This window comes from Eutrigla gurnardus (genome assembly GCF_963514095.1).
Source record: "Eutrigla gurnardus genome assembly, chromosome: 8".
Taxonomy (NCBI): domain Eukaryota; kingdom Metazoa; phylum Chordata; class Actinopteri; order Perciformes; family Triglidae; genus Eutrigla; species Eutrigla gurnardus.
Window position 1 is genome coordinate 13,087,364 of NC_139922.1, and position 27,671 is coordinate 13,115,034.

General features: G+C 41.8%; 3 protein-coding genes across 6 annotated transcripts; 1 reads left to right on the forward strand and 2 right to left on the reverse strand.

Annotated features, from left to right (window-relative positions):
* Positions 1 to 2,866: 2,866 nt before the first annotated feature.
* ikzf4 (IKAROS family zinc finger 4) lies at positions 2,867 to 9,953 on the reverse strand. Of its 4 annotated transcripts, none has more exons than XM_084015837.1 (8): positions 9,830 to 9,953; positions 8,456 to 8,510; positions 8,264 to 8,371; positions 7,873 to 8,175; positions 7,580 to 7,747; positions 6,184 to 6,321; positions 5,879 to 6,010; positions 2,867 to 5,568 (listed from the first exon to the last, which is right to left on the reverse strand). In XM_084015837.1, exons 2-8 carry the CDS (start codon positions 8,493 to 8,495, stop codon positions 4,748 to 4,750), a joined length of 1,710 nt encoding a protein of 569 aa, XP_083871963.1. In that variant the 5' UTR covers positions 8,496 to 8,510; positions 9,830 to 9,953; the 3' UTR covers positions 2,867 to 4,747. The 4 variants fall into 4 exon arrangements, with proteins under 4 accessions (XP_083871963.1, XP_083871961.1, XP_083871962.1 ...); XM_084015835.1 differs by having other exon boundaries at positions 6,184 to 6,336; XM_084015836.1 differs by lacking the exon at positions 9,830 to 9,953 and adding an exon at positions 8,650 to 9,781 and having other exon boundaries at positions 6,184 to 6,336.
* A 521-nt stretch (positions 9,954 to 10,474) lies between these two features.
* Positions 10,475 to 12,008, reverse strand: dnajc22 (DnaJ (Hsp40) homolog, subfamily C, member 22). The gene is made up of 3 exons (XM_084014866.1): positions 11,415 to 12,008; positions 11,034 to 11,326; positions 10,475 to 10,884 (listed from the first exon to the last, which is right to left on the reverse strand). The coding sequence occupies exons 1-3, from the start codon at positions 11,962 to 11,964 to the stop codon at positions 10,708 to 10,710; spliced, it is 1,020 nt and encodes a 339-aa protein (XP_083870992.1). The 5' UTR covers positions 11,965 to 12,008; the 3' UTR covers positions 10,475 to 10,707.
* A 1,053-nt stretch (positions 12,009 to 13,061) lies between these two features.
* Positions 13,062 to 25,722, forward strand: lmbr1l (limb development membrane protein 1-like). The gene is made up of 17 exons (XM_084015046.1): positions 13,062 to 13,258; positions 19,412 to 19,496; positions 21,324 to 21,357; positions 21,700 to 21,839; positions 22,348 to 22,451; positions 22,535 to 22,658; positions 22,738 to 22,806; positions 22,898 to 22,962; positions 23,064 to 23,136; positions 23,244 to 23,333; positions 23,480 to 23,556; positions 23,654 to 23,731; positions 23,828 to 23,901; positions 24,085 to 24,175; positions 24,268 to 24,334; positions 24,842 to 25,003; positions 25,548 to 25,722. Exons 1-17 carry the CDS (start codon positions 13,196 to 13,198, stop codon positions 25,631 to 25,633), a joined length of 1,482 nt encoding a protein of 493 aa, XP_083871172.1. The 5' UTR covers positions 13,062 to 13,195; the 3' UTR covers positions 25,634 to 25,722.
* Positions 25,723 to 27,671: the final 1,949 nt, after the last annotated feature.

The following is a 27,671-nucleotide window of genomic DNA, read 5'->3' on the forward strand; positions in this document are numbered from 1 at the left end:
GTAGAATTACAAACCTCAAGACGGCTTATTCAAACTTCTGGAAAAGCGCGATAACAACCCACCTGTTCAACTGCTGCGAGTATGCTACAACGGAAGATACATTGCTATCTTTTTTTTTAGCGAACAGTTATCCTTTAGTCAGGAATGATGCTTGGTTTGAAGTTAGCTAGCAGCCTGGTGTACTAGCGTTAACTCTAACGTTGGCTGTTCGCTATAATACTGATATTAATGACCAAAACATGGTTAACGTTAGAGAACCGGAGGAAAAAATAAGCGAAAGACATATCTTCTTGGATATCATCAGCCTCTCTGCTTACCAGTTGGTGGCTGCAACGCAGTGTTGTATTATTATAAGAGAAGAAGAAACGAAGCTGGAGCTACGAGCTGGAGGAGACGAAGAAGAAGCAGGAGGAGGAGAAGAAGAAGAAGAAGGAGGAGGAGACATTACAAGTTCTTAAACTAGTATTTGTTGACCATGTTTGTTCACGTTCACGTCTATGGCTCTCTGCTGCATCAGCTTTGCCTGCTGAGTTGAGTTGAGTTGAGCTTCAGAATCAACAGTTTGTCCTAAGGGACATGATGGTGGATGCTGCCACCGTGTGGCGACATCGGTGAGACCGGTGACGTTGAGTCGCAGACCTCCGAGGAAGACGGACAACAAACCGCATGTGAGTACAACGGAATTCATCCTGTCGTGTGTTGGTTGTGGAACAGAAAGGACACCTGATGTCACAGTGCATCTAAGTGAACGAGCCTTTAAAAATAGTAATTGTTGACAGATTCATATATTTAAAGATCATATTTTATAAATCAATATTTATATTTTCTTTGTTATATAAGTTGTATTCATGTTAATGTGTATTTTTGGACATACATTTTTGGATATACATTTCTCAAATTATTTCTGGGACCCCCTGCCGTAACTGTGCACTCCCTGTTGAAGATCTCTGCTGTAAACCCATTCATTACAAATCAAACAATGTACGATAACCAACTTCTTTCCAAAACACATCTTTTATTTATTGTTTTTACTTGTGTAACCTCTTAAGCAGCCACCCGTTTGAAATTAATTACACTACGCTGAGACTGTAATTTATGGTAACAAACAAAAATTATTTTCACAATTGATTAATCATCTATATTTTTCTTTGCTTAATCAATTGATTGATTAGTCTTCAAAATGTTAGAAAATAGTGAAAAAAAGCTCATAATTTTCAAGAGCCTGGGTTGACATATTCGGATATTTTTTTTAAAGTTTTATCCGACAAGCAGCCAAAAACCCATATATATTCAGCACATTGCACATATGATGAGTTCAAAGGATGCAGAAATAAACAGAAACATCTGGCTACATTCAGAATATAAATGCTTTAAAAAGAACTGCTTAGCAAACAGTCAGTTGTAAGTAAAACATGCAAAAGAGAACAATTTAGAGAATCAATCAGAGGAAAGCGCCTGCTGATAGTTGAAGAGAGTAGGCCATTCTTTGTAACATAAAATCCACATCTTAATCTCTGTATATTCACTCACAGGGTTTTGCGAGCAGAACATTTTCTTTGAATTGTAAAAGCTGGATACCCTATACCACAAATATGCATGTTTCTTCTGTCATGCCAAATGCTCAAACTAGCTTTAATGATTTAATACTTCTTTCATCTTCTGAAAACGTAAACCCTTTTTTAAAGGCAGCGACAGCCAGACTGAAAATGGTAACCCCAAAGTGAAGTGGTGAATTGGGTGGGGACGTTAATGTGGTATTTTCGTGAGCTGTTTTTTTTTTTTTTTTTTTTCTATTTCAATCTAGTGACGGTTGGAGAAGTGGTTTGAATTGCACACGTAGTCAAGGGTTAGAACATTGAAACACATCTTAGAACCCTCCTTCAGTACACCAGGCTTTCTCCATCAGGGTGGTGATGCGTACATCAGGTCTGCTGCACCTTGTAACGTGTGTGTTGTCAGTAAGAACACTGTGTGTAGAAGTGGCTTTTACACATTGTGATTGTTTGTTTTTCTGAATGTTGTCGTTTTCCGTAGAGGTGACATTTCTTATGTACTTTTTGAGTTACACATGGAATGAGTATGTAGGAGCAGCCGAAATAGATTTTCCACTTCAGAGGGAACAAAAAGGTCAAAGCCGACTTGAAGCAGACATAAGTCTGTTACAAAGGCCAAAATGTCACGTGAATATAGAGGCAGTCTATGTTTAACCTTATTTATTGTTAACACTTATTTTCAGATGTGTATCCTGGAAGAAACGGTGCTTTCCCAAATCTGCGAAGGCTGAACATTTAAATACTATCTAACAAAAATATTAAACGCTACCTTAGATACATTTCAGTGACACTTTATGTTTTCTTTTACGTTTTCTTTTACGCATATACAATATGTGCAAACAGTGTTTTCTGTGAAACTAAAATCAAATCAAATTTAATGATTTGTAATTATTGATTTAAGATGTAAACATTAAAAAACAATGAGAGGAAAAGAAGGAAAATCAAAATGTAATATACAACATATACCTTTCTCTGATTAACTAGATATACCGTACACATTACAAGCACCAATTATTTATATCCTAAAACCTAACATTGATTGATGATGCAGTTGGATAAATAAATATTATTATTTTTTTGTAATAGTAGTAGTAAGTAGTAAGCAATGTCTGGTGAGTCCCTGCAAAGCTTGTAGGATGTAGAATTTAAAATTTGTTATCTTTGTGAAATAAATACTTAAATATCCTTTAAATATCCAGTCAGTTCGTTTTTTGTATTTTAACATAGAAGACAGTGAGAAACTCTTGATGTATTATGAAAAAATAAGCACAAATATGTGAATGCCATCATAGTTAAAGTAGAGAAAATCACTATTACAATAAACTCAACTTTATTGACAGTAAAAAGTTTTGAGAATATCGAGGGGCACGCATTTGTAACTGCAAGAACATCTTGGAAAGCAACATGACTTGTTGAAATAATGAGGCAGTTGTACATCTTTAACTTTGAGGTAAAGTGTTTTGTCATGTTACATCTTTCACAAAATATCATATAACATTAAGAAGTTCACACAAGGAGACAAAAACCCATGCCTCATTTCACTTCTTGAAATTACTTCACGTTTCAAAAATAATTCACAATCCAGGGAAAAAAGCAGAAAATGACAAGCACACATGCTATATTCCATTCACACACATTTCTCTACTTATCAAACCAAGTGCATTTTTCCATTACTTTTTTTCTCAAACAGTTTCAAGTATATTTCTGCTTGCGATCAAAGGAAAATTAATTTAAACTATGAAGCAGCAAACCCACAATAACAAGTAAGAATACTGAGTTTGGTCTCATTCGTGTTCCCAATATTAACATTATCAGATAACTCACCATACTGTAGCAATAAGGTATTTGGGTGCTATAAAGAAGCAGGAGGTAACATTTCATGGACTTGAGGAATATGCTGGATAAGATTTGGAATATAGCTGATTAAATACACCAAGGCTGAAACAAACAACACTAAATAGATAATCACAAGTGACAACTGAACGGGTTTGAATTGATTCCTTCATTGATTTTTAAGTAGTTAATTTGTTAATTTACTGATATTATGCAAATTGTTCAAAATCTCAGCATCCACTGCTGAGTGCCAAAAAACCCCAACGTAATTGTTTCAGTTGAACTGATATTTAATTCTCAGTCACACATTGCAGCAAACTTGAGTGTAGACAGCAGAACCAGTGCGGCGCTTTCTGTAGATGGCTGGCTCCGTTTGTTTTAAAAATACACCGGTGTTGCAAATTAGATGGTCAGTTATTTTGAGTATTATGCGATTCATCAGTGCAGTAGAACAATCACAGAAAACAAAAATGGTAAAGCCATCAAGTGCTCCGGCAAAGATGTTCATATATAAGCAGGGACCCCAAAAAGTGCAATCCTGTATAGGCGTAGCACCTCAGGCTCTTACTGTACACTACATGACTCGTGGTCTGATCTGCACCAGTATTCTAAGGCTCACTTTAAAATCCAAAAGTCTATTAAACATCTGAGGCCCCGAAGACCCCGAATGTTATAAAGTTCATTTCCCTCGTGGTTTTTCGCTTTGTCCTGATAGTCTCACTGTGCAGCTGCAAATATTCTCTCTTCTGAGGTGATTTCACACACTTGCTGTAAACAATATATTCCTACAGCATCGTATTTACTGTAGGAGTTAAGGCAATCCATTTCTGTGCTTCGTCTGCGACAAAAGCTCCTCCCAAACCCAGAGGTACAAAGCTCTCAGTGCATAATAAGCTTACCTGACACCATGACACCCTCCTCAACCGCAAAAACAAAGCTCAGTGCACACTAAGCATACCAAATAGAATTCCTTACCTGCTTGTGCACAACCTCTCCAAAGTGCTAACTTAATCACAAAAGATGGCTAGTCACCAGTTCCGCTCCGTTTTTTTTCTTTAGTCAAGAGGAAATCCACGAAGAAGGCACTTTTGAGGCAAAACCAATAGTTTCGCCAGGTGATTTGATATGGGAGTGCAATCAATCATACAATGTAATTGGCCTCCACTAAACTTTTAAAATGGTGCGGTGAAAAATGTTTCACTCGCTTTAGTTTTAATAAATATTCTCACGGTGAAACCACGATTCCTTTTTACCTACACTAGGGGATTTAAAGCAACTGATCTGGTGCAGAACAAACGCGAGCCTACAACTTTAGAGAGCAGCAGTCACCTCTCCCCGTCTAGACCAGCGTCCCCGTCTCCTCAGCCCACCTGATGCTCCCCGCGGCTGATGTGAGACGAGAACTCGTAGCGGTCCTGGCTGCGGTGGCCGCAGATGTTGCACTCGAAGGGTTGACGGAAGCCGTGACAACCCATGTGGATGGTGAACGTGACGTGGTCCAGGAAAAGGATGCGACAGTGCTGGCAGTGGAAGGAGGGCACGGGCCGGCCATCCCTGTCTAACACCTGCACAGTCTCCCTGGAAGAAAGGGGTGAGACAGGGCCTCTCTTTGCTATGGTGGGTGGCACAGGACATGCTCTCTCCCACTCTGGGTCCAAGTCTTTGGCCTGCCTGGGGCTGGAAGTCGGTAGGCTGCGGGGCAGCGCTGGGGTTTGGTAGTGGAGGTGGTGGCTGTTGGAGGTAATTGTCGGGGCTGTAGCCCTTGTGCTCTGCTCTTCTGCTGTGCTCTCTGTGTCTGTAGAGTCGGGGCAGCCATTGGGAGAGGTGGTGTGGCTGTGGGCTGAGCGCTGTTCATCGCGGCCTTCGCCCGCCTCCCGCCCAGCCAGGCCCAAGGACACTGCCGCCAGCCCACCTCCACTATGGGCTCGGGGGCCCTGAGGAGTCACGTTGCTGTTGATGGAGCCCATAACCGTGCGTAGCTCCGACAGGAAGGCAGGATGGAGCTGAGATAGCGTAGGCAGCTCGTGGTTCTCCCCTTTCCCCCTGCCGCCACGGAGATGTGAATTGGCCAACCCAGCAGAGTCCCCGGCAGGCTGAGAGCTCATGAGGTCCCCCTCCTTCTCAGAGCCAGAGGACAATTCGTAAGGTGCTTCAGGTAGCTCAAGGTGCATGTGCTTTTCAGCTATGAAAGGGAATATAAGTAACAAACAACGATTAAGATGGAAAGGCTTCTGGGTTCGCTTCTGTTTTCTTCAAGGAATACGGACCAAGTGTCTCCAAACTGGTTACGGCAAGTTGACATTTGACCGACTGCACAGAAAGAGAGCTGATGATGTTAGACAAAGATCAGGTTCTTAGAATTTCTGTACTTTATCAAGGTAAAGGCTTAGCATTAAAATCCTATAATTTAAATAAAAATGGGTATGTGTGATTGATTATCTATTATCTTATTAAATATGAACAACATGGATTGTCGTGTGAAAATAACTCACCCAAAAACTTCTGTGGCATTGACCTTTTGCGTTTGGTGATGCTAATAGCCAGTCTATCCACAAACTGCATTTTTTCATTGGATGGCTGGAGCACAGGTTTCGTAATTGTCTCCATATTTACTGACTCTTCGCCTGCAAACACAAAGCCCCATATTCACTCATTAAGTATATATATATATATATATATAATTTGCTGTATTTGATCTATTTGCATTTACAAACTTACTCAAACTTAGAAACTTACAGCAACAACAAGCTTACTGTCTATAAAAGTGAGTGAGTTTCTTGTTAGTGTGATGCGTTACCCTGTGCTGTCTGTGCAATGACTGCTGTCTGGTGGTCCAGACTCTTCAGGTAACTGTGGCAGCGCTCCAGATGTTCCTCCAGTGTGTTTTGTTGCTTGTAGCTGCGACTACAGTAGCTGCACTTGAAAGGTTTTCCCACTGTTGGAGAAGAAGCTGCAATTCAGAGAAAAAATATTGAATTGAAAATTTCCCTTGGCGTTGGACACTGTACTGTCGATCAAATGTAATTTGCTGAGAAATATTGTGTAAACTACTGTAGGGGTGTTGTTAATAAATATGTTTGTGGGAGGGGATTTTTTTTTACAAAAAAAAATGTTATCGGCGAGGTTCGAGAGAACGGATTTCCCCATTGATTGGCAATTCCTGAAAAATTGCTATATTGCTCGCCAATGACGACAGAAAAGGCCGAACCCTTCACCGCAGCATTTCCTCGTAATAAGGCTTCGGAGAGAGTGACGTCAATTTCGCTGAAATACAGTTTGCAAGTATCTTTTCTTCGAAAATGAACCCCTGCGACCCGTCGAGATCCATCAAGATCTACTGTACAAAGACTGTGTGTGTGTGTGTGAGAACACCTGTTTGGATATGTGTTCACAAATTGAACAGGATTTCCTGTTTTTACAAAATGTTAAATGTCACTCATGTGTTTTTTACGGTACATTCTGGTGTGCCTATTTCCTCTGAGCTTCACGGAAGGGGGCCGATCTAATGAATCCCCACTTTTAGTGCTTTCTGTTGTTTTACACATGATACCTTATCACAATACGGAATAATGCTGTTATGAAACAATTGCATCCATTAGGTTCAGTAACTGATTAGGTACTGTGGAAGAAAAACTCTTCAGGTCCAATTCTGTGGCTGGTTCAAATGAGGTTTAATCACTGACAGTGGAGAAAAGAAATTCATAGTGAATCCATGAAGATCCAGTCTCCCGAATGGCCTGGATCTTCATGGATTCACTGTGAATCCATGAAGATCCAGTCTCCCGAATGGCCTGGCCGAGGTGGATTTATACAGAACTCTCTGGAGAACAAAAGGGAAGGCGTCATGAGTGATTTGCCGACATCTGTGGATGTCTACAAGGTGTGACTGTTCTCGGGACAGCTAGACAATATCACAACAGGGGTCACTCTTCGGGCCTTGATCAATGTATGTGAGACAAAGATGTTACGGAGACAGTTCAGGAAGAGGGAAAGATCCAAGAGTCTTTTCATCAAGACGGCAAGGGTTAAGCACAATGAAAACAGCTCAGCAGGAAATTTGATGTTCCGAGAGAAAGGAATATTACTATGAGATACAAATAAGAATTGTAAGGTAACACATTTTCTTCTACAGTACAATTATGGAAAAATCATGTTAGGTACTGGTGTACTGTACTTCATGCTCACTGATTTACCTGCATGTGTGCGTAGATGTCCAGCCAGGGCATCTCTCCGGCGACACGCGTAGTTGCAAACCGGACATTTAAAAGGCTTCTCTCCCGAATGCAACTTGATGTGGCGCAACAAGTTCCCCTTCTGGGTGAAGGAAGCTCCGCACTGGTTACACTGGAACGGCCTCTCGCCTGTGAACACGTGGATGGATTTTAGAGGTAAATCATCAGTATTGCCTTTTATTTAATGACATTCAGGGTAATATTTTGTCCATAAAATGTAGTCGTCACTGCTGTGCTGGCTTGTCCCCCCTCACCTGTGTGGCTACGTTTGTGCACCATCAGCACGTTAGGTCCGATGCAGATCATCCCGCACACCTCACACTGGAGTTTCCCATTGGGCAGCCGGATTGGTCCCGGCGAAGCAGCGTTTGGGCTGGCCATCTCATTGTGAATGCTCCCTCTGTCTCTTCCAGCAGCAGCGTACTCGGTGCTCCCTTCTTCCACGGGGTGCCCTCTGTCATCCCTCCTGCCTTTGTCCCTCACAGCTTCTCTGTTCTCTGGCCGCGGAGCACCTGGCGACTCATCGTCGCTGCACAGCTCCACTTTGATGGAGTTTGCTGTGTAGAGCGAGGGTGAGGAGAACATTTTTTTTACTTTCATACATTATTCCTTTGCTACCACGAGACCAAAGGAATAAAGACTGACCACTAAGAGAGCGGTGTGGTGAGGACTGCTGACTGTTTGGAGATTTTGCCGAAGGGCCCTGCAGCCCGCCATAAAAATCTTGTTCCGTCGATGACTCTCCTCCATTACCTGAAATACAAATATGCCCCTGTTATCAAAGTAAACATTTAAGTCTGGAGACTAAATGTAAAGTATATTTCTCCATGAACCTACCTTGTGCATATGAGCGTCCATTGCAGTCATCAGCATTCATTCTCTCACCAGATGCCTACAGTAATAACATTTAAAAACAGATTGCCAATTTTAGTCATAATGATCCCTTTTGAGAAGATCCAATTTTCCAAATATTAGTCAAATGAAAATGATACATAATACCTTTCGATGCTGATCATCTAAAATATACTTACCAGCTGTATGTTACAAGAATAAAGCTCAAAAATAAATGGCTTTACACTTTCAGTTCCAAGTGTGTAATAATAAGTTCACTGTTATGAACCAATTTAGTAAAGGTTCTGCTCTGCAATTACTGTATCATGTAGATTCTTCCGCAATGTGGCCAGCGAATGAATATGAGAGGCTCCACGTTTATAGAAAGATAATGGCCAAGAGTGTCGGAGGAGGAGTTAAAACTGGGGTAGACAAAATAGCTGGAACACCTTACACTAGTGATGTAATCGCAACAAAATATATAAAGATCACATTATTTTATTATGGAGGTTTTATTTATTTTGTCACTCTCCTCTGTTTACTTGCAATGGGCTTATCATATATCATTATACTGTATGTACATGTAGCACCATAGTACACATTAAGGAGATATGGAGACTACACCAATGTCCACCACTGGCAGTGCTGAGTTAAATGTGGATTGTATGTGACCATAGTTAAGGTGAAGCTCTATTTAATTTCATGTTGGAAAAAGAGAGAGACAAAAAACACCCAGATGTACAGTGTTCTACCTTTTTGGCTCAAATGGATGACAACAACAATGGACAGAGGAGACTATGGGAGCGAGCAGGGGTGGGGGGCGGAGACAACGAAGCGCAGGGAAAATTAATACCCTGGCATTGGCCGCGCATGGGGAGCAACAGGCGCTGATGATGCAGCCGGGAGACGCGCCAGTCACACCAGGGCACGGCGATTAAAAAAAAAAAAAAAAAAAAAGAGGGGACGCTCACCAGCGCCGACCCTTTTGCCTGGCGAACCTTTCTGGGCGACTGTGCATTAAAAAAACATATTGCGTTACATTTTTCAAATCAACTATCACGCGTCTCCGTGCGCGCGCGGCTACTTGTTCTAGCCGCTCGGCGGGTTTTTGATCCGCTGTGACACCGGTCGGCTCGCGGACGGGCGAGACAGTGGCGAGACGCAACGGCAATTTGTTGCTGGAGTTGCCCCCCCTGTCCAAATTGTCCGCATACGAACGCGACGGCCATCCGACATAGGGCACGTCAAACTGGCTAAGGGCTACACAGTGTTTCTCATGAGCCGTTGCTATGGCACCCGACCACACGGCAAATGGCATTCACCCTACCAACTACTCAAAAACATGCCGTGCTTCCACATTAAACCGACGGATGGTCTTACCAAGCGCCTCGGCGAAGTCCACAATCCTCCTCCTTACCTGGCGACCGATCGGTGTTTCCCTTTTTAATTCCGTGGATAGCTGTTTGTTTTCCCAGGCGACGACAGCATCTCCGGGATTTTTTTTACCTGGGAATCCCAAACAACTTCCGGGCCCATGCTGGGATACAGACCGAATAATTGTACAACAGAGCTCTTGATTCACTGATTGTCGAATGCATCGATGCATGTCAGCTCCGGGTACAGGTGGCAAAATGTGATGTGATGTATGCCACAGTAAGGACTAAAAGGCTCCACAGAAGGCTGTTTAGTGGCTGCTGCGCGTTTATATCTGTTCTAGAGAAAAAAAGAACTGGCTACAAACTGGCCAGAGAGCCTGCTACATTCAGGAAAATATGATTTGAAAATTCAGACACTGTTTATGATCAAGGCCTCTTCCGGAATTGCTGGGAGGCAGGCGGGTTATTTTACAATTTCCTCTCTCTCTCTCTCTCTTTTGGGCGTCTACCTTTCGGGACATGATTATTACATAATTAAATTAATAATTAATATTTATTTAAGTAGTCATGCTTTGAAATAACAGAATATGTACTCACTGGTGTTAATTCAGCGCTTAATAAGCAAGTAAGCAAAAACAAAACAACCAAAAATTGTGATTAGATAGTTTATGGTGATATTACATCTGTAGCACCACACGGTGGCAGCAGAGTGCTGTTTGAGACCAACTCTGCCATAGTAACCAATCAGGAAGCTGTGAGAGTCTCTGCAGGCTCTCGGTTTATGTTCAATGAACAATAGGAAACAATGACTGAAAAACAATGTCAAGAGTCTCGCTGTGCCCTCATTACTACTCAGTCAAGTCAGTGTGGAATGAAGGGCCACTATCTGAATCGACGAGGCTTGTGCCGTCGCAGAAGGACCTCATAAGCCTCATGGATCTTCATGAACATGGCCTCAGCATCCTTGCTGGGGTTGTGGTCTGGATGCCATGTCTTGGCCAGCCCCCTGTAGCTGCGAGTAATGTCTTCAAGAGAGGCCTCTACTTCCAATGACAACACCTGCAACGCAAATATATTAAGATGCACAGTTTGGAGAGCATGACAATGCCAGAAAAATGATTTTACTCTGAAAATGTCCAGACTGATGCACAGTAAATACCTCCATGTGAAACTAACTTGTCACTTTCCAGAGTTATAAACATGCTCACCTGCAGTGCCTCTTTTTCTCTCTCAGTGTACTCTCTGAGCAGTATTTCCAGCATTTTCTTCCAAGCGTCTTCATAGTAACCCCCTCCAGTAAAAACGCACAAGAGCCGATATGGCATTAAAAGAATGTACTCGAACACATTTTTGAGCCAAGGCAGGAACCAGAAAATATCCAGCAGTGCTGCAACACAGTCAGACAGGTAGTACAGTGTGGCTGTGGTGTTATGGAAAATACAGTAACCCAGTGGAGCAGAGAAGGCCAGCCAGGCTAGACCGAGCCTGTAAAGCCGTGGACCTGGATAAAAGACAGAAGAATGCGTAATAGGCTTGTATGTTATCAACGCTTTGAAGTAAATCAGATGTTGTCATATTTGTGAGATCACCTAGTTCCTGTGTGCTCCCAGGTGTCCGTGGAGGTTTGACTCTGCGGTTCTGTGCTGCAGTGACACTGGCAGCGATGCTTATAGGGAGGGGCGATAAGCTGCTGCCATAGAATATTGGGGAAGTTATGAGACAGGTTGTCAATGTTTTATGGAGATCAGAAGTCTGCTGGCCAATAGAGGACACCAGATGTACCCCCGCACCAACACATAAAGGTAGGACGATCAAGTAGAAGAAACTAAGGGAGTTCAGTCCAATCAGAGCCACTGTGCCAAAGTAGATTCCAACACACACCTGTCCAGCAAATCTGAAGGGGCTTACAGGGGGAAGCACCGTGGTGGTAGGCGTTCTTCTCTCTTTTGCTGCATCCTGATTAGCCTGGCCGACATATGCAGGAATACGTACGACCTCTCTGACCCAGCCAAACCCAAATCCTCCCAGGGTGAGCATCCACAACAGAGCGTGACTGTCTCTTCCTAAATATATATGATGGAGGCCCAAAGGCCCACCTACTGCCCACAGGGCATAGGCTAGTATGACACTTTTCCCCATCCTTTTTATACTGACACGACATGTGAATATGGGTCAATCTTCATGAGTACCTGCAATGAAGTAACAGAAAAGTTTAGTCTTATGTCACATATTTGGTCTTGTGTGCTAACATCACTGTATTTTATCTGTTTCATTACAAGTCAGTGATCGGTGTATTTTCGTCATGATCTGTGTGTTGCTGGTATCTCGGCAAAGGGATTTTTAATCTCTGCAAGCCACCAACTTGGTTAAATAATATATTATGTAAGAGGGATTTATCTTAGCTTGTGATGGACATTGTCATTTGAAGCCATTCATGATCCAAAACATAGCAGGCTGAAGCTGTCTGTGTGCTTTTTGACCGATACCATATCACAGATTCCACAAAAAGTCATTAATTGCGATGGTAGGCCCCAGCCTTCCTCTATAGGCAAATCCACAGTCCAAATGCTATGTCAGGCTGACAGTTCAAGGTTTTTACTTTTTAAAATACATCTAGGAGCTTATTTTTAATGTAATACAAACTAGATTACTTACATAATTTCAAATCCTTATCCCGATGAAAAACTTTTCCTGTCCTTTCCGTAGATGAAGTTGGTGCATGTTGCAACAACTGGACTTTGAATCATGACAGTGAAGATACTGAGCTGATAAGGTCAGGAAAAGTTCTAAAAGGGACATTAAATGCTTTACAGAATACATGGCATCCTGTAAACTCTTTGAAGGAGGATGCATTACAAGAACAAGTTTTTTTTTTGGGGGGGGGGGGGGTTATATATATCTGTAAGCCCTGTACCATTTCACCAAGAGTTAATTTTGATTCTCTATTAGGCTACTAGTAAAAAGCATATGACAGTGAAATGCATGTGCATATCCCAAATTGTGTGCAGATTGTCTTTAATCGGCATCTCTGGTATTTTAACAATGCACAAACACTTCTGGATGTGGAACAGAAATGTGATGATGACGCCGAAGTAATTATGAGTAGATAATAATTACCTGCAGAGCTCTCCAGCCCCCCCCCCCCCCATCCCCCGTGTGGCCCCGCCCATCGCCGGCCCCTCCCTCCCTCCTCGCCTGTTATCAGAGAGCGGAGTGTAGCTAGCTGCGGGCTAGCTTAGCCGTTTAAATGCAGCCGGGGCTAGACAGCCACATATGTACGGCACTACTAAAGAGGATGCCCCGTGTTTTAACTTTTTAACCATCCCCCTTCCAGCCCATTTAAGCCGGGCGACTGGTATGGTGTCGGAGAATGGAAACGGACGACGTGTCGGTTAGAGAGCAACTTTTCCACAACCGTGTCCGGGAGACCATAGTAAGTAACGCTGCACTTATTGTAACTTGTCGGTTAATATGCATATGAGGAGTCGCCTTTTAATTACGCCGCCCGACCGTGACGAGAAAAGCCACGTCGTTTGGTTGTTTGTTTCGCGTGCCTTAACGGTTAGCGGTTTGTCAACGCTCCCAACGCAAGTTATCAAAAGTGTCATATTTCAACACTGAGCAACGGTTTATGTAACGAAAAGTTTTACGTTCATTTAATGTTGATGTGTGCGAGTGTTCTGGCAGTTAGCCGAACTTCTGGCGTTAATTTCTGCGCGGATGCAGCTGGTCGTTAGGAAGCGTTCAGGTCCGTGGTGTGGCACAGGAACACCAGAGAGCTCACTCAGCATTTTCTCGTTTCTAACGACATGGACCTCTTCTCCAACCCCCCTTTATCTGTTTGCCACGGTTTTAGATTACTGTACATTTAATGATGCCTCTTACCCTTTCTTTGCCAGTGACTGACTGTTTTGTGCAACACCAGCACCTTGTTGAACTTCAGACTTGCCAGAGATCAGTTCAGATACAGCAAGACACATGGATACTGACCTTTAACCCCAACAAAGTACAGTCAGTTCTCATGGGCATTTCATTTTCTGAGGTCGGTGATATTGCTGATAGTGTCACATTTGGGACAATCTCCAACATCTTTTCTGCTGTTAAAATCAGACACAGCAATTTGACCTGCTTTTGGACAACTACAATAAACTGGATGATAAAATGCATTAAGCTACATTGGTATTAGTACTTTAGGAGAGGATGAACAGAAACTGTGCAGCTGTAGATTGCGCTACATTTATGGTTGAATTATGTAATATAAATGATGAATCCTTAGGGAGATTGCGTCATCACCGCATCAAAGACTAGGGTGGAATAAAAGACCTTTTCAGAGCAAACAATTAACATATCATAGGGGCAAAAACCACAGGTGTAACTAATAGCATCAATAACAAAGCATGTGTTGTGTTCCAGCTTCAGGGACGTGATATTGGATTGTTTGTGGGACTGAGCTGTGCTTCTCCTGCTACAGCATTTCAACATTTCTGCTATGAAATTGCTTTGTTATATAAAAAAATACCCAAAGCAATAGTCTGAGGCACTTTATGGTGTTTTTGAAACCGATTTGGCTGCACAACACCGAAATGATTTTTCTCAATTTTTGTTTTCAAGTGGTAGTCTAGTATACTTAAAAATTAGTTAGGTCAAGTTATTAGTAACTAGATACCATGTGGGTTCTTATGCCCTTGTTTTGTCATTTGTCGCTTTCACCTAAAGACCTAATGCTATTAGTCTACACCTCCTTCTTAAGCCACTGGCTGGCCTCCAGCTTACTATCTCTTCTCCCGTCAGCCTGGTCAGCTGCGTGTGCATCTCTTGTTAATGGCTTTAGGCTGAGCTTTTCATTGGTTAGCTGGTTTACAATAGAACAGTATGTGGTGGTGGTAGTGCAAACAGAGTTGCAGCCTTTTACATAGCAAAGCATCCAATTGGTAGAGGCTGAATATGTTAAAAGACCACTGTAAATAGATGGATACAGGTGATAACATCTCAGAGTGAGACAATGAACATATTGTTGTCTTTTTCAATACCGACTATAAAAACAGGGAGGGTGCTACCTATTTAATTTAACTAATTTGTGCAGTACACATCAAAATTTGACTATCTGTATTAACTTTTAAGGCTAATAATATAGAGCGGGCAAATATATAAAAAGCTAAAATCAAGCATGTTAGCTCGCTAAATGTGTTGTTTATTTGAAAACCTATTTATACATTAAAAGTGTGTGTGTGTGTGTGTGTGTGTGTGTGTGTGTGTGTGTGTGTGTGTGTGTGTGTGTGTGTGTGTGTGTGTGTGTGTGTGTGTGTGTGTGTGTGTGTGTGTGTGTGTGTGTGTGTGTGTGTGTGTGTGTGTGTGTGTGTGTGTGTGTGTGTGCCTTCTTTTGGATTAGGATGGCTTTCCCTGTGCAACATTTTTAGTTATTTGCGGCTGTTGAATAAAACTTGAATAGGTCTTGCCTAATCTACCCTCTTGCTTAAACAAAGGTCGTCATGCTTTGCCTGAACGTGCTTAGCTGGACAAGAGGCTGGGTGCCCTTGAAATAACACACTTGGGAGTCCACTTGACATTTTGCAAGGATGTGCCGTGCCTCTGCCAACCTCATGTTCCTTTAAGTTATAACAAGAACTACAAGATTAGACAAGATGTGAAAACATTTGAGCTTCATTGTTTTTTGCTTGAATCGGCAACAAGATGTTTAGGTTACTCTGTGAATGTTAAAATGCTCTGAGTGAACTCCGAGCCATAGCATCCTCTGAATGCTGAATTCCCTCAAATTCTCGTCTCGGTGGCAATGTGCTGCAGGCTCTCAACATTGCCAATCAGCATGTGTCCCCACAAACATTGGCTAAAAGGGTATTATTCTCTCCCTCCACCTTTTCCTTCTCAAAACTCATCCATGTTTGTTCCCTCTTTTTCCTTTTGTTTTCTTATCCAAAACAAATAAGACTGCATAATATGCACACTGAGCCGATTAGTTTTTGTGTGCCATCCTTTGCTGTCTGTGTGTTGCAGCTAGGACTGTCGCAATAAACAATAAATCAATTAATTGCATGATAACTTTTAATGAGCTTGGTAACTTTGCTAGCTGCGATAATTTACATTTTTCCTTGTTTCTCTCCACCAGAGAGTTTTCACTCCGGTGCATAACCCTCTAGCCCTCATCACGTGTTGTGTCAGTTATCTGTCAGCGCACAGTCTCTGTGTGGGGAGACGGACCCCTGGTGTAGCGTGTAGCATCGGAGCCCCGCTAGTAGCAAACACGCTAGTTGAGATTTGGAGTTTTAAAAAGACGGAACTGGTTTCAAAGCCAAACGTGACAGCTGCCGTATATATTTAAAAAGAAAAACCATAGCAACCATAGCAACCGTTACCATGGCAACCATAAACGAAAACACAACCCAAATAAATAGCAGCTAAATGCATGTTTTTAGTTTTTTTTTAAATACGCGTTTGGCTTTGAAACCAGTTCCATCTTTTTAAAACTCCAAATCTCAACTAGTGTGTTTGCTACTAGCGGGGCTCCGATGCTACACCAGGGGTGGCAACCGCAAACAAAAATGCGTAAAACAACAATAGCAATAGCAACTAAATTAGGTTTTTTTTTTTTTTTTTAACTTCTTACCGAGGAGCTTGTCTCTCGCGACCTTGTTGTCTGTGTTGTCTGCTGGTGACTCCTGGTTGGCAGTGACCTGTTCTTCAAGGACTTCCTTCTCCTGCTCCTGGTCCAGGGTCTTCTTCTGGAGCTCTTCTTTGAGCTGAGTTAACTCAGCTCGGAGGCCCTGATTGTCTTCAATGCCAGTGTGGAGGTTAGACACCAGCTCCTGGTTGGATGAGACCTGTTTGTCTTTCAGGTCCTCCGAGGTCTTTGAGGACTGCAGTTGTCAGCTCCAACTGTTTTTCCAGAGCCTCCTTCTGCTGCTCCTGCTGCAGGGTCTTGCAATGGTACCGTTTTTTGAGCTGAGCTAATTGGGCTTGGAGGCCTTGGGTGCAGTCGAATAGTCAAAAAATAAGGTCCTAACTCCCTTAAGCCCTGTAAGTTCAGGCTCTCACTCATGTCATTTAAGGCCTCCTCTTTCTCAGAGAGGCCTTCTGTCAGGGTCTGGATCTCCCCTGCAGCTGGCGGATAAGAACAGCCTTCTCATGGGTGACCTCCATCTCAGCCTGGAGGTTCATGAAGTTCTCCAGGCTGGTTGAGGTTCTCCTCTTTCTGGAAGTTCTGGGGGTCACTTGCCCTCTTGAGCTTCTCCACTTTCTCGCGTAAGGCCTTCTCCCGATTGAAAAACACTTCTTTCAGGGTCTTCTGCCGTTTCAGCTCGTCAGCAAGCTCCATCCTCTTGCTGTGCTCGCCAGTGCTTATTTTGCTGCTGCCGATGCTCAGCTAGTTAACGTCCGATTTATTTATTGTTTCGGTTGTGTGTTTTTTATTCAAGTGCATTTTTGTTAAACTAGATTGAGTCCATTTTATTTATTGTTTTTGGTTGTTTTATTTATTTATTTTGGATATTTTAAATGTTTTCTCATGTTAAATACTCTTTAAAATAAACATTTTGATCTTTGAAAGGGTGTACTCACATTATATCAGTTGAAAATGGTCTCAAAACGGCAATATTATCGCTTATCGCAATCATTTCTGGGACAATTAATCGCCCAGCAAAATTTGTTATCGTGACAGGCCTAGTTGCAGCTAAATGTGTTTCAAATAATCATTCCCATTTACATGGTAAAACACTGTATTCTCCCAAATGATGAAACTTTGTTAGTTTGGAATACCGGTAAAATAGTTTTGTAGCCATATGCAACAATATTTTGTTGTTTACATGCTAAAGTGGGTCAATGTCTAGAATTTCCCAGCGCCAGAAAGGAGGAGGGGTGTATGCCCATACATACCCCAACTTAATTTGTTATTGTAGCCTGCCATATGTCCCAATGATCCATTTTTAAAATACCCTCTTGTTGTGAATTTAGAATAATAGAAAGTTAATGCACCATGTCCCACTATAAATAGCTTCGACATGAACCTCTACTCATCCTTTATTGTTCACAGAAGATGAGTTGTACAGTACTATTGTGACATTACTTAAATGGCAACTTGATGCTTTCTTTCTTGCAAGGAACTTGTTATCGAACAGGTTTTGTTAAGTAGACTATGTTGTCACATTTCTGTCGAGCTTCTCTCTCTTTGTTTACTGCTGTTGTTACCTCAGGGGAAAACATCCTGCTAACCTTCCTGGGCTCTCTCTGAGCTGCCATGTGGAATGTCTTTGTTATCTGGCAAGAACCCATCATTTCATTCATCCATCATTCCAACATTAACTGAGGCTGAGAGAAATTCCTAAAAAATGGATGGATAGATTGGATAGATTAAACCACTTTGATTTGACAACGAGGCCCATTTTTTGCAAGTAGCAATGATGGAATATAAAGCAACGTTGTTTTTCATGGAACAACTTTGTTTTCTAGTTTGAAATGAGTGCTACAGTCTTGTGGGGCAGCAAGTATGGCTGCAGACTTTTAGTCTTCTTGTCTGTGTTTTGCTAAAAAAAAATATTGAAAAGTACTTCACAGGCTTAGTTTAAATTTCCACCTTTCCTAGGAAGCTCTCATCTGTAGCCCTAATATTCTGTTGCAGAACGCTCAGTTTAAATTGTATTCTCATTCTTGACAGCGTTTAGCGTTGTGCACCGATGAGTTTGGGATGTGTCTGTCAACTTGTTTGCTGGGACAATGTTACTGTTTGTCCTGACAGGTTCTCACATGTGAGAAGTATTTGAATATTTTTTTAAATGTGTGTCAACAATGACATTTGCAGACTCCCATGTGCTGCATTAAGTGCCGAACTAGAGATTTCTGGAAGACGTGAAGATGATTTTTCACTGATATATGATGCTTTCCATTGAAGTTTCATTCAATTAACTGTTGTCATGTTTTGTGTGTTAGTAATATTACAAGTGGTTGACTTCAGTCTTATGGGTTTAATGTTGAGAGCGTTGCCAGACAACAGATCTATTGCTGAATGAATATATGTTTAGCCAAAATTTGGTGGTGGATTTGGTGTAATGTCAGACAATGATCTTTACAAGTAGAATGTGATCTGTTACTGGTATTAATCCTTTTTTTCTACTACCCTTAATCCCTCCTAGTCATCACTGTGTCACCCATTTCACTCTTTGTTGGAATAAAGGGGTAATCTTCAGACTCCATCTGTCCGTTTTGACCGGCATGGCCCAATTGGCTGTTTGCTAGTTTTATTATTATTTCTTGCTGTTTATTTGCACAAAACAGAATATTCTATAAGGAACAAATCTCTTGCAGCCGTGACTGTACACATGATATCTCCCCTCTCTCTCTCTATGCTGTCTCTCTTTTCAGGATGTTTTTTGCTGTCTGTGCCGCATATCCACCCCCACTTTTAAGACACATCAGAATAAACTGAATCAGAGCTATGAGCCAACCTAAATAAATCTGTAGCTCATCAGTATTACTGGACAGAACATGTTTGTTTACAAGGCCGAACTTCCTTTTGTGATAAGCTGTGTAAAGAAGTGAAAATAAATGACTCCTTTTTTCCTTTCCGTCTCTTCTGCAGATATGTGTACTCCTGTTTACATGCCTTTACATCGTGTCCTACCTCATACTTACCCATTTCAAGAAGACAGCTGAATATGTCACAGGTGAGTTTTGAAATCGTTCTTCTCCTGGATTTTGCACCAAGACTGCTCTGTGGGAAATATTTCCTTCAAAAGGAATTGATGGCGTTGACAAGTATACGGGTGATGACACTGGTGTTTTGGAATGTTTTTCCACAGAGTACACAGGCCACACACTCAAGCAAGCACATGTCTTAATCAAACACTGCATTTCTATTTTAAGTGGCGTCTCTTATTTGTAGTTTGTGTGGATTAGTTGGATGCAGTAGGAAACGGGGTCTCATTTTGCCTTACTTGAAGATGTACCTTAATGCTAGATGAAGATCAGACGAGCATTACAATTTATATCGCATATTAACCTTAACCTTACTTACTTTTGTAAACATGTTATTAAATTGTACTTTTTAAAGAGAATATAACAAATATATTTTACTATGGGTCGATATTTTTAGGTTTGAATGATAGCTGTTTTCTGTCTTTGTTTACATTTAAATATTCAGTAGCTCAAGTTGAAACCCTACCAGGGTTGCAAATTTCCACCCAAGGCTCTGAGCCTTGGCTGAAGCAGTCCAGAGGTGCAGACGGTGTGTTGTGTAACATGTACCCACCTCTTTGGCGGGGGGGTTCCCTGTGGATCAGGATGGTGAAGGAGTGGCGAAGAGTGTTGTTACAAGAAAATCAGGGTTGTATAACTACTCAAAGCAGATATTTTTTCAACAAACTTTGACTGTACAACCAACAACATGGTGAAACTGGCTTAATCCGTCATTACTGTCATTATTGGCTTTTATTTTTGACAGTTGGAACAATGTAAAAAGTCAACACAATATTGACAATTAACAACTTTATCACTTACAAGCATTTGCCTAAGTGCAACATGCCTCATGCAAATGCTGTACAATATGTTCTTATTAAAACAAACTAAGACGTTGTTAAAAGGTCTGAATGGTGACTGAGCTGCCAGTTACATAATACATCCAATAACCTGCCATTATTGGAAGCAGATGTGGGATGTCCAAACCCCTCTACTCTGCTGTGACTTGGCCAGTTCTTTTTTTTCTTTTTTTCATTTGAGGGGTAAGACCGTGCTTTGTATTAACCCACTCTTGTAAATGTTGTCTATGCATCAATAACGGCAGATCAGTTGTACTTTGTAGCTCAGTGCTGATTGTGCAAGACCTCTTCTACAAGGTTGTTTTCGACCGTAAGGAGCCAAGAACTGGTTTTTACTCCTCAGGCATAATTAGGAAACTGACAGAAGAAATGACAGTATTGTTGTACTGCAGTCCACATTACTTACCAAAGTAAAGCGGTTTACACAGTGTAGTTGTAGCATGTTGCATGATTCTCTAAAGTTTTCAGTGTTTTAACATTTACAGATTAGTTGCAGATGGGTCCCTCCCTTACATACTTTAAATGCTCTTTGCAGTTTTCTACTCGTGTGTTATTCAGTTCCGAGTTTATTCAGAGTGTTGGTCTTGCTTGAACAGAATGTTCCTTACATGCCTCCCCCACTCACTCCCCACTCTGAGGCCAGTGAGACCTTTTTTTTTCATCCTCATATGGACCCGACACCTTTCCCCTATATATATCCATGTATATACAGTACACATACACACACACATACTGCACCAGATGGCTTTTACCAACACGCTGTATTACTATTTCAACACTTCATGTGATTGTACTCTGAAAAACCTGCATGAGCACTGAGTGCTTCCTCAAAACAAAGTGAGGGCAAATATGTTGACAATGACTGTGGCAGCTTACCCTTGTTAAAACATGTAAAAAAACAAAAATGGTCTGAATCACGGTTGCAATGGATTAAATCCTACGTATTTATCCTTTCAGATGACATTGAAGACGCCACCGTCAACAAAATTGCGTAAGTGAAAACCTTTTTAATAACTAACTGATCCACAGAAATCTGTTCTCACTCACTTTGATTAGTGTCTTTGTGAATGATTGAGCAGATACCTTTTGGCAGCACACCATGACCTGAGGCAATTTGGCTGTAGATTTATTGCCCTGTCTTGTGTACGCCTGTGTGTTTTTATGTGGTTGTTGGGGAAGAGGGCACGTCAGTCACTTCGCCCTTTGTCACTACACGCTGGCATTGTATTACCTTAGACACACTAGCCTCTAGACCTAGGCTCTGCTGTTAGGCTGAGGCTTAACACAAACACAACATGACCTCACTAATGGCTTGTCTCTCTCCTTCTCCCAGGCTGTGGCTGTGTACCTTCACCCTGTCTGTCGCAGTGTGTGCTGTGCTCCTTCTCCCCATCTCCATTCTGTCCAATGAGGTGCTGCTTACCTTCCCACAGAGCTACTACATGCAGTGGCTCAATGGATCTCTTATCCACGGTACATCTTAATGTTTTTATTACTCGACAACACCCAACAATTTGATAATCGTGAAAACATGTCAAATAGCAGAAGGCATTACTGTCTGGAACTGGATCATTCACTGGTAATAACCTCCAAATCAATACACCATAGGCCTGTGTCCAAACGGATAATTGTTTTGGACAGAGTGGCTGTGTGCAGTGCAGTCCATGTTCCAACAGTTTACCAACGGCTGCTGTTACCTCAATTGAGCCCTTCATCTTCAGGCTAATAGCATTTAACTTTTCATTTGATTAACTGAGATGTAAACTAATTGGTTTATCTCAAACTTTCAAACTGTTTTAAATTCATTTTTAATCGTTGCACATTCTTGTTTATTAGCATGTAACTCGGTAGCCAGTCTTGTTATGCTACACTGTCTGGTAGGACTATAACAGTACAACCAAAATGCTTCACAGGGGTTTTATCCCTAATGATTGTTTGCACTAAATACTAACATTTGTAACATCTCTATTCCTCTCGTCAGGATTATGGAACCTAGTTTTCCTTTTCTCTAATTTGTCCCTGGTCTTCCTGATGCCCTTTGCCTACTTCTTCACGGAGTCTGAGGGATTTGCAGGGTCCAGAAAGGTACCAGTTTTGGCTTTACATGACAATTGCCATTTAATAAAGATTTAACAGTAAATTCACACAGATATGTTTTGTTTGTGTAGGGGGTTATGGGGCGAGTGTATGAAGCCGTTGTGCTGCTGTTGCTGCTGGCTCTGCTTGTTCTGGGCATTGTTTGGGTGGCATCAGCCCTCCTCCATGACAACATGGCTAGGAAGAGCCTTTACGGTGAGTCGCATGGATTATACCTGAAGATCCCACTGTAACAATTGGTTTTAAATTTTAATACAGCTGCTTTTTGCTTCAGACCTGTGGGAGTATTACTTTCCCTACCTGTACTCGGGCATCTCTCTGTTTGGAGTGTTGCTGCTTTTGTGTAAGTATATATCGATCGATCGCTGTTACTTGTGCAGCTAAAGACTATATATGACACTTGCATATCACCATCTGCGTGTCTCCCTCCTCAGTGTGCACTCCCTTTGGGTTATCCCGAATGTTCAGTGTAACTGGCAGCCTATTAGTCAAACCACGGGTGAGTCACAGACCCACTGACTACACTTCCCACATTGCATTGCATCCTGTGGCTGTCAACTATAGTTTCCAAATTGATGGATGTCTCTTTAACCCCCTCAGCTGTTGGAAGATGTAGAAGATACTTTAAGCTGCACCACATTTGAGGAAGACACGCTCTCCAGGAAACTGAACTGTGAGTCCGTCACTATGAACCCACTCCCTTTGCCATTTCCTGAAGATTCAATTTAAAGCTGACTGGCTGTCTTTTTGTCTCTATGACGCGTTGTTGTCTGACTGAAGGTGGCAGTAGAACATCATGCTGGGTCAGGCTGAACATGGAGGCGATGAAAAAAGACTACCAAACAGTCCGGAGCAAGCGCATTGCCCTGGGTAAGATTGACTTACAGGCTGGTTTCTGCTGCGTTTCTCTCACAGTGATTACATGTCATAGTCATTTGTTGATGTACACTTATTTATTGTGCCTCATCTCTTATATTTTTTTTCCCCGATATATATTTTTCCCGATTTCCTCACAGAAATGCGTAGAAAAGCATCCCCATGGCAGCGAAACTTGGGCTATCCACTGGCCATGCTTGGGCTCCTCGCACTTACGGTACACACTTATTGATTGCTTTTACTGTTTTAACTCTCACTTATAAACACAGATCATTGTTTTAATTGTCATGTAATTACCGTCCATGTCTCTTCAGGTGATGTGTGTACTGATGGTCTGTTTCAATGTGTTGGAGTTGCTCCTTGATGAGACGGCTATGCCCAGAGGAATGGAGGTGAGGATTTGAACCTGTGAACATTTCATGCTCGGTGTGGAACGGCCAGTCGTCTGTGTACACTGATGGTTGTTGTGGTTTTTTGTGTCTTTTTAGGACCCTCACCTTGGTATGGCCTCCTTTTCCATGTTTGGCTCACTGGGTGCTGCAGTTCAAGTAGTCCTTATTCTGTATCCTTCCATTTGAATCAGCCTCTTACAGACTGTCCTTAACATTTGACCGGTGTGTTATGTTGACTAATGCTGTAACACCTATTCATTTAAAAATCATTAATGACTTTCTGGATATTATTTACTATCTCTGTGAGTGTATATACCTCTTCTTTCCAGTGTTGTCCTTAAAATGTATTTCAGTTATCTGATGGTGTCGTCAGTGGTGGGTTTCTATAGTTCTCCTCTCTTCACTAGCCTCCTTCCTCGTGCACAGGACACCAACCTCACACAGGTATATAGCCTTTTCATGTATCTTATGTCAAAATGAGTATTCTGTGTTTACTTATAGTACATTTAAAAGAAGTACATTTCTGTTCTTTTCAGATAATTGCGAACTGTGTTTCACTGCTTATCCTGAGCTCAGCACTGCCAGTGTTTTCACGCACACTCGGTAAGGATGAAGCATGAATGACAAATGCAAACACATATCAAAGACTTCAGGGCCGGCAGCCCAGAATACTGATTCTGAGTATGTGTTGTGTTCACAGTGGGTAGCACACTAAAAAGTATAGAAAAATCAGGATGCATACCAAAAATGCTTAATGTTCTAGAGTGTTGCTATTGCAATGTCCCACAATGCATTGCGCAAATGAAAATAGTAGGCTAAACTAAGTATTGTACCTGTGGACAAAACATCTGCCCTTTCTTTTTGAAGTTGCATTGCTTTCTTGTGTATTAGCTGCAAAACTAATATACATTGACACTCTAAGCATATATATTACATAATGTGACATTTTGTATGTTGTTGGAACGCAATATGTGAGAGTTGCTGAATCAAGATTTCACTTGTAGTTTTAGTAATGCTCACTAGGGGGCAGAAAAGCACATGGTGTGACCTGGCTTGAGCAGTAAATTCACAAGTAAAGCATTTTCTTTTGCTTCTATTCCATTGTGTTAGGAATCACACGCTTCGATCTGCTGGGAGACTTTGGTCGGTACAACTGGCTGGGGAACTTCTACATTGTCTTTCTGTACAACATGCTATTCGCTGGTCTCACCTCTGCCTCCCTCATCAAGACAGTCACCTGGGCAGTACAGAGAGAGCTCATCCGTGCCTTTGGTCAGTCTACTTTCATTTTTATTTGATGAAGCAAGCTGGAAATACTTTTGTATGCTTACTTTTTCTGTCTTTGGGGATTGTGTTGTGCTGAATTCATTGCACGCGGGTAGCTGTGTCATACGTTTTCCCACCTTTGGCCCCATTTCCCTATGGGCAGGTCTCTCTTCCTCAGATAGAAAGAATACAATTCTTTCAGGAAAGTGTAAAGGGACAAGAGGAGAGTCGGGTCCCCTTGGGGACCTTCAGCCACACCGCCCTAGACCCCTCGCGGCACACACGCCCTCTACCCCTCCACCCAACACAAACAAGCACTCAGATCATGGACACGCCAAACGCACACACACAGTCCCCTTCCTCACAGTACAGATAGCATCTCTGAACCATGGCAGCTCTCCTGCACTTTCCCATTGCCTCCCAGCTCACTTTTGTTCTGTGATTAATAGACTTTCATTTCACCTAAATCTCTATTTTTCTTAGCATTGCAAGTGCTCCACCTTTTTGACTGTGTGTGTGTGATGTTCTTTTTGTTTTTCTTTTCTTGTAGGTCTCCACCGACTGCCTTTAACCGTGTCACGCTCCACCGTCCCCTTCAGACTCCTCCTGGCCAGTGGACTGTCTAAAATCCAGTGACTTTTCCTCCTTGCTACTGCCTCTCCTAACCTTTAGAAACTGAGCCACTTCAAATGTGCACCTGTTGGATTAAAGACATTTGCAATTCAGACACATGGCCAGTTGGTACATGAGACAGGTCGCCCACATGCTAAGGAGAAGCTGACCAGTCTGCCTGCACCGTGTCCAGTGGGAGCCTTGAAACTTTGTTTTAATGACCAATATATCAGGGTCCACTTTTGTGCAGTTATTTGACTGCGTATTAGTTGAGTCATGGTGCTGACTGGAGCGAGGGGAATGCGGATTTAAGCCATATTGGCAGTCCTGCCATAGTGGATAATAACGGTACCCCTTAAAACCTGGTGCCTCATGAAAAGAGGATCCAGTGGTGCCGTTGTTTCGTTGACACATGTGAAAGTCAGCAGAGGTATTTTGAAATATTACATAGCAACTGTGACATAATTTCCTCTTCCTGTTCCAGGTCGATTGAGTGCTCGCTCTTTCTCAGTGGCTTCCCTGCACTTTCCCTCTTTGGGTGAACCACTATTTTAAGGTTGGGAAACTTACTTCCATGTGTTTTGGTGGTCCAGTCTGCACCGGTGTCATGTTGGTTAATGAGGGGAAGCTGTTATCGGGAGCAAATAGGACACAGAGTACTCTGTCTATCTATGGATCTGCAGGTTACACAGGGAATATGCGAGTGAGATAATAATGAGGTAATAAGTATTTTACAAACCCAGTTTACTAGTAGAATTAAGAGCATATTGATTATGAAAAAGCAGGGTTTTTACTTTTGTAGATGACTGTAAACTTACCGAGACTGAGAATTACTCATTAATTCTCAAGTATACACTAAAAAGAAAGCTTTACACTTTGACTTATGCAATCTTTTGACGCTCAATAGGAGAAACTTCTGCCTTTTGACCAATCAAACTGTGAATTATTAAGAATTTGTGAGGGGAAGTGCAATATTTTCTAAGTAAACGCACACATTTTAACTTAACCAAAAAAAACTTCTAAACCTTCTGTATGGTTTCTTTTGATTTTCAGAAGGTTAAACTTAGGAAACTTAGAATAGTTTTAGATCATTATTTTAAAAAAGCAAATGTGACCATCAAGCCATGCAATCTCATCTGGTGTCAGTTTTTATATTTTGATAACCTAAATTGTATTATGTTAATCCGCTCGATCTCATTATCTTCAATGTGTTGGTGACCATGTGTCACAGTTTACCATGCTGTATCAGCAGGTTATAAGCTGTTGTTTGACCAGCAGGGGACAGTGTCTCTCAAACCCAACACCAACCTCTGGGTTGTGCGAGTCTCTCTCTCTGCTAAGTTATTACATGTATTATTTTTATATGGAGCACTCTTTTTCCTGGGAATATTCTGTTGGTTTTTGGGAACAAAAAGTTTGTAATGTTCTATTCTTAACATTATTTATGGGCATTTTGAGAATTGAATACTTCACATGCTGACTCTTTTTTAACAGTTGTTAGAAATGTTGAATGTGATACGTTTGAGACAAAATAATCTTTAGAGCTGTTCTCAAAGATAAAAAAAAGTGTTTATTGTTTACTTTTGAAATGCTCTGACGTTTCAGATTTTGGGAACCGAATTTTAAACCATCAATGTTTAATGAGCAGAAAGCAATAAAAGCGTCATGTTTTTAAATGAATTTGTGTCCTTTTTAGAAACGCATCACGATGACTTTTACTGTTTGTTACATTTTGTGAAATGTAACTACATTGTGACTGATCTGATGTGGCCTGTGGTGGGCGGGTGTGACTGATGAGGGCATCTGTCCTCTACATCCCTCCACCCTTTTTGTTGCACTTCTTTAATCAGCAGCAGAAGAAAGAGGTATTTTGGCCTGTCTGTCGGCGTTGTCCAGCCGCGACGCCACTACAGCCGTAGCCCACGCTTTCCCCGCTCTGATGTAACTGCCAGATAAAAACCCTGCAAATCAGTAGCTGAAGCGGCATCCACTCACATTCACTCCTTCACGTCCTCACCACCCACCTCCCTTTCTTCCATCCCTTTTCCTTGCCTATTGTTCA

Coding starts and splice junctions, on each gene's coding strand:
- dnajc22 (XM_084014866.1), bottom strand. CDS start 11,964: ATGGGGAAAAGTGTCATACTAGCCTATGCCCTGTGGGCAGTAGGTGGG. Junction 11,327..11,414: donor TGGGAGCACACAGGAACTAG/GTGATCTCACAA, acceptor TCTTTTATCCAG/GTCCACGGCTTTACAGGCTC. Junction 10,885..11,033: donor GAGAAAAAGAGGCACTGCAG/GTGAGCATGTTT, acceptor TTTGCGTTGCAG/GTGTTGTCATTGGAAGTAGA.
- ikzf4 (XM_084015835.1), bottom strand. CDS start 8,495: ATGAATGCTGATGACTGCAATGGACGCTCATATGCACAAG. Junction 7,748..7,872: donor GCACAAACGTAGCCACACAG/GTGAGGGGGGAC, acceptor ACGTGTTCACAG/GCGAGAGGCCGTTCCAGTGT. Junction 6,337..7,579: donor ACATCTACGCACACATGCAG/GTAAATCAGTGA, acceptor TCTGAATTGCAG/CTTCTTCTCCAACAGTGGGA.
- lmbr1l (XM_084015046.1), top strand. CDS start 13,196: ATGGAAACGGACGACGTGTCGGTTAGAGAGCAACTTTTCCACAACCGT. Junction 22,963..23,063: donor GCCTATTAGTCAAACCACGG/GTGAGTCACAGA, acceptor TAACCCCCTCAG/CTGTTGGAAGATGTAGAAGA. Junction 25,004..25,547: donor AGAGCTCATCCGTGCCTTTG/GTCAGTCTACTT, acceptor CTTTTCTTGTAG/GTCTCCACCGACTGCCTTTA.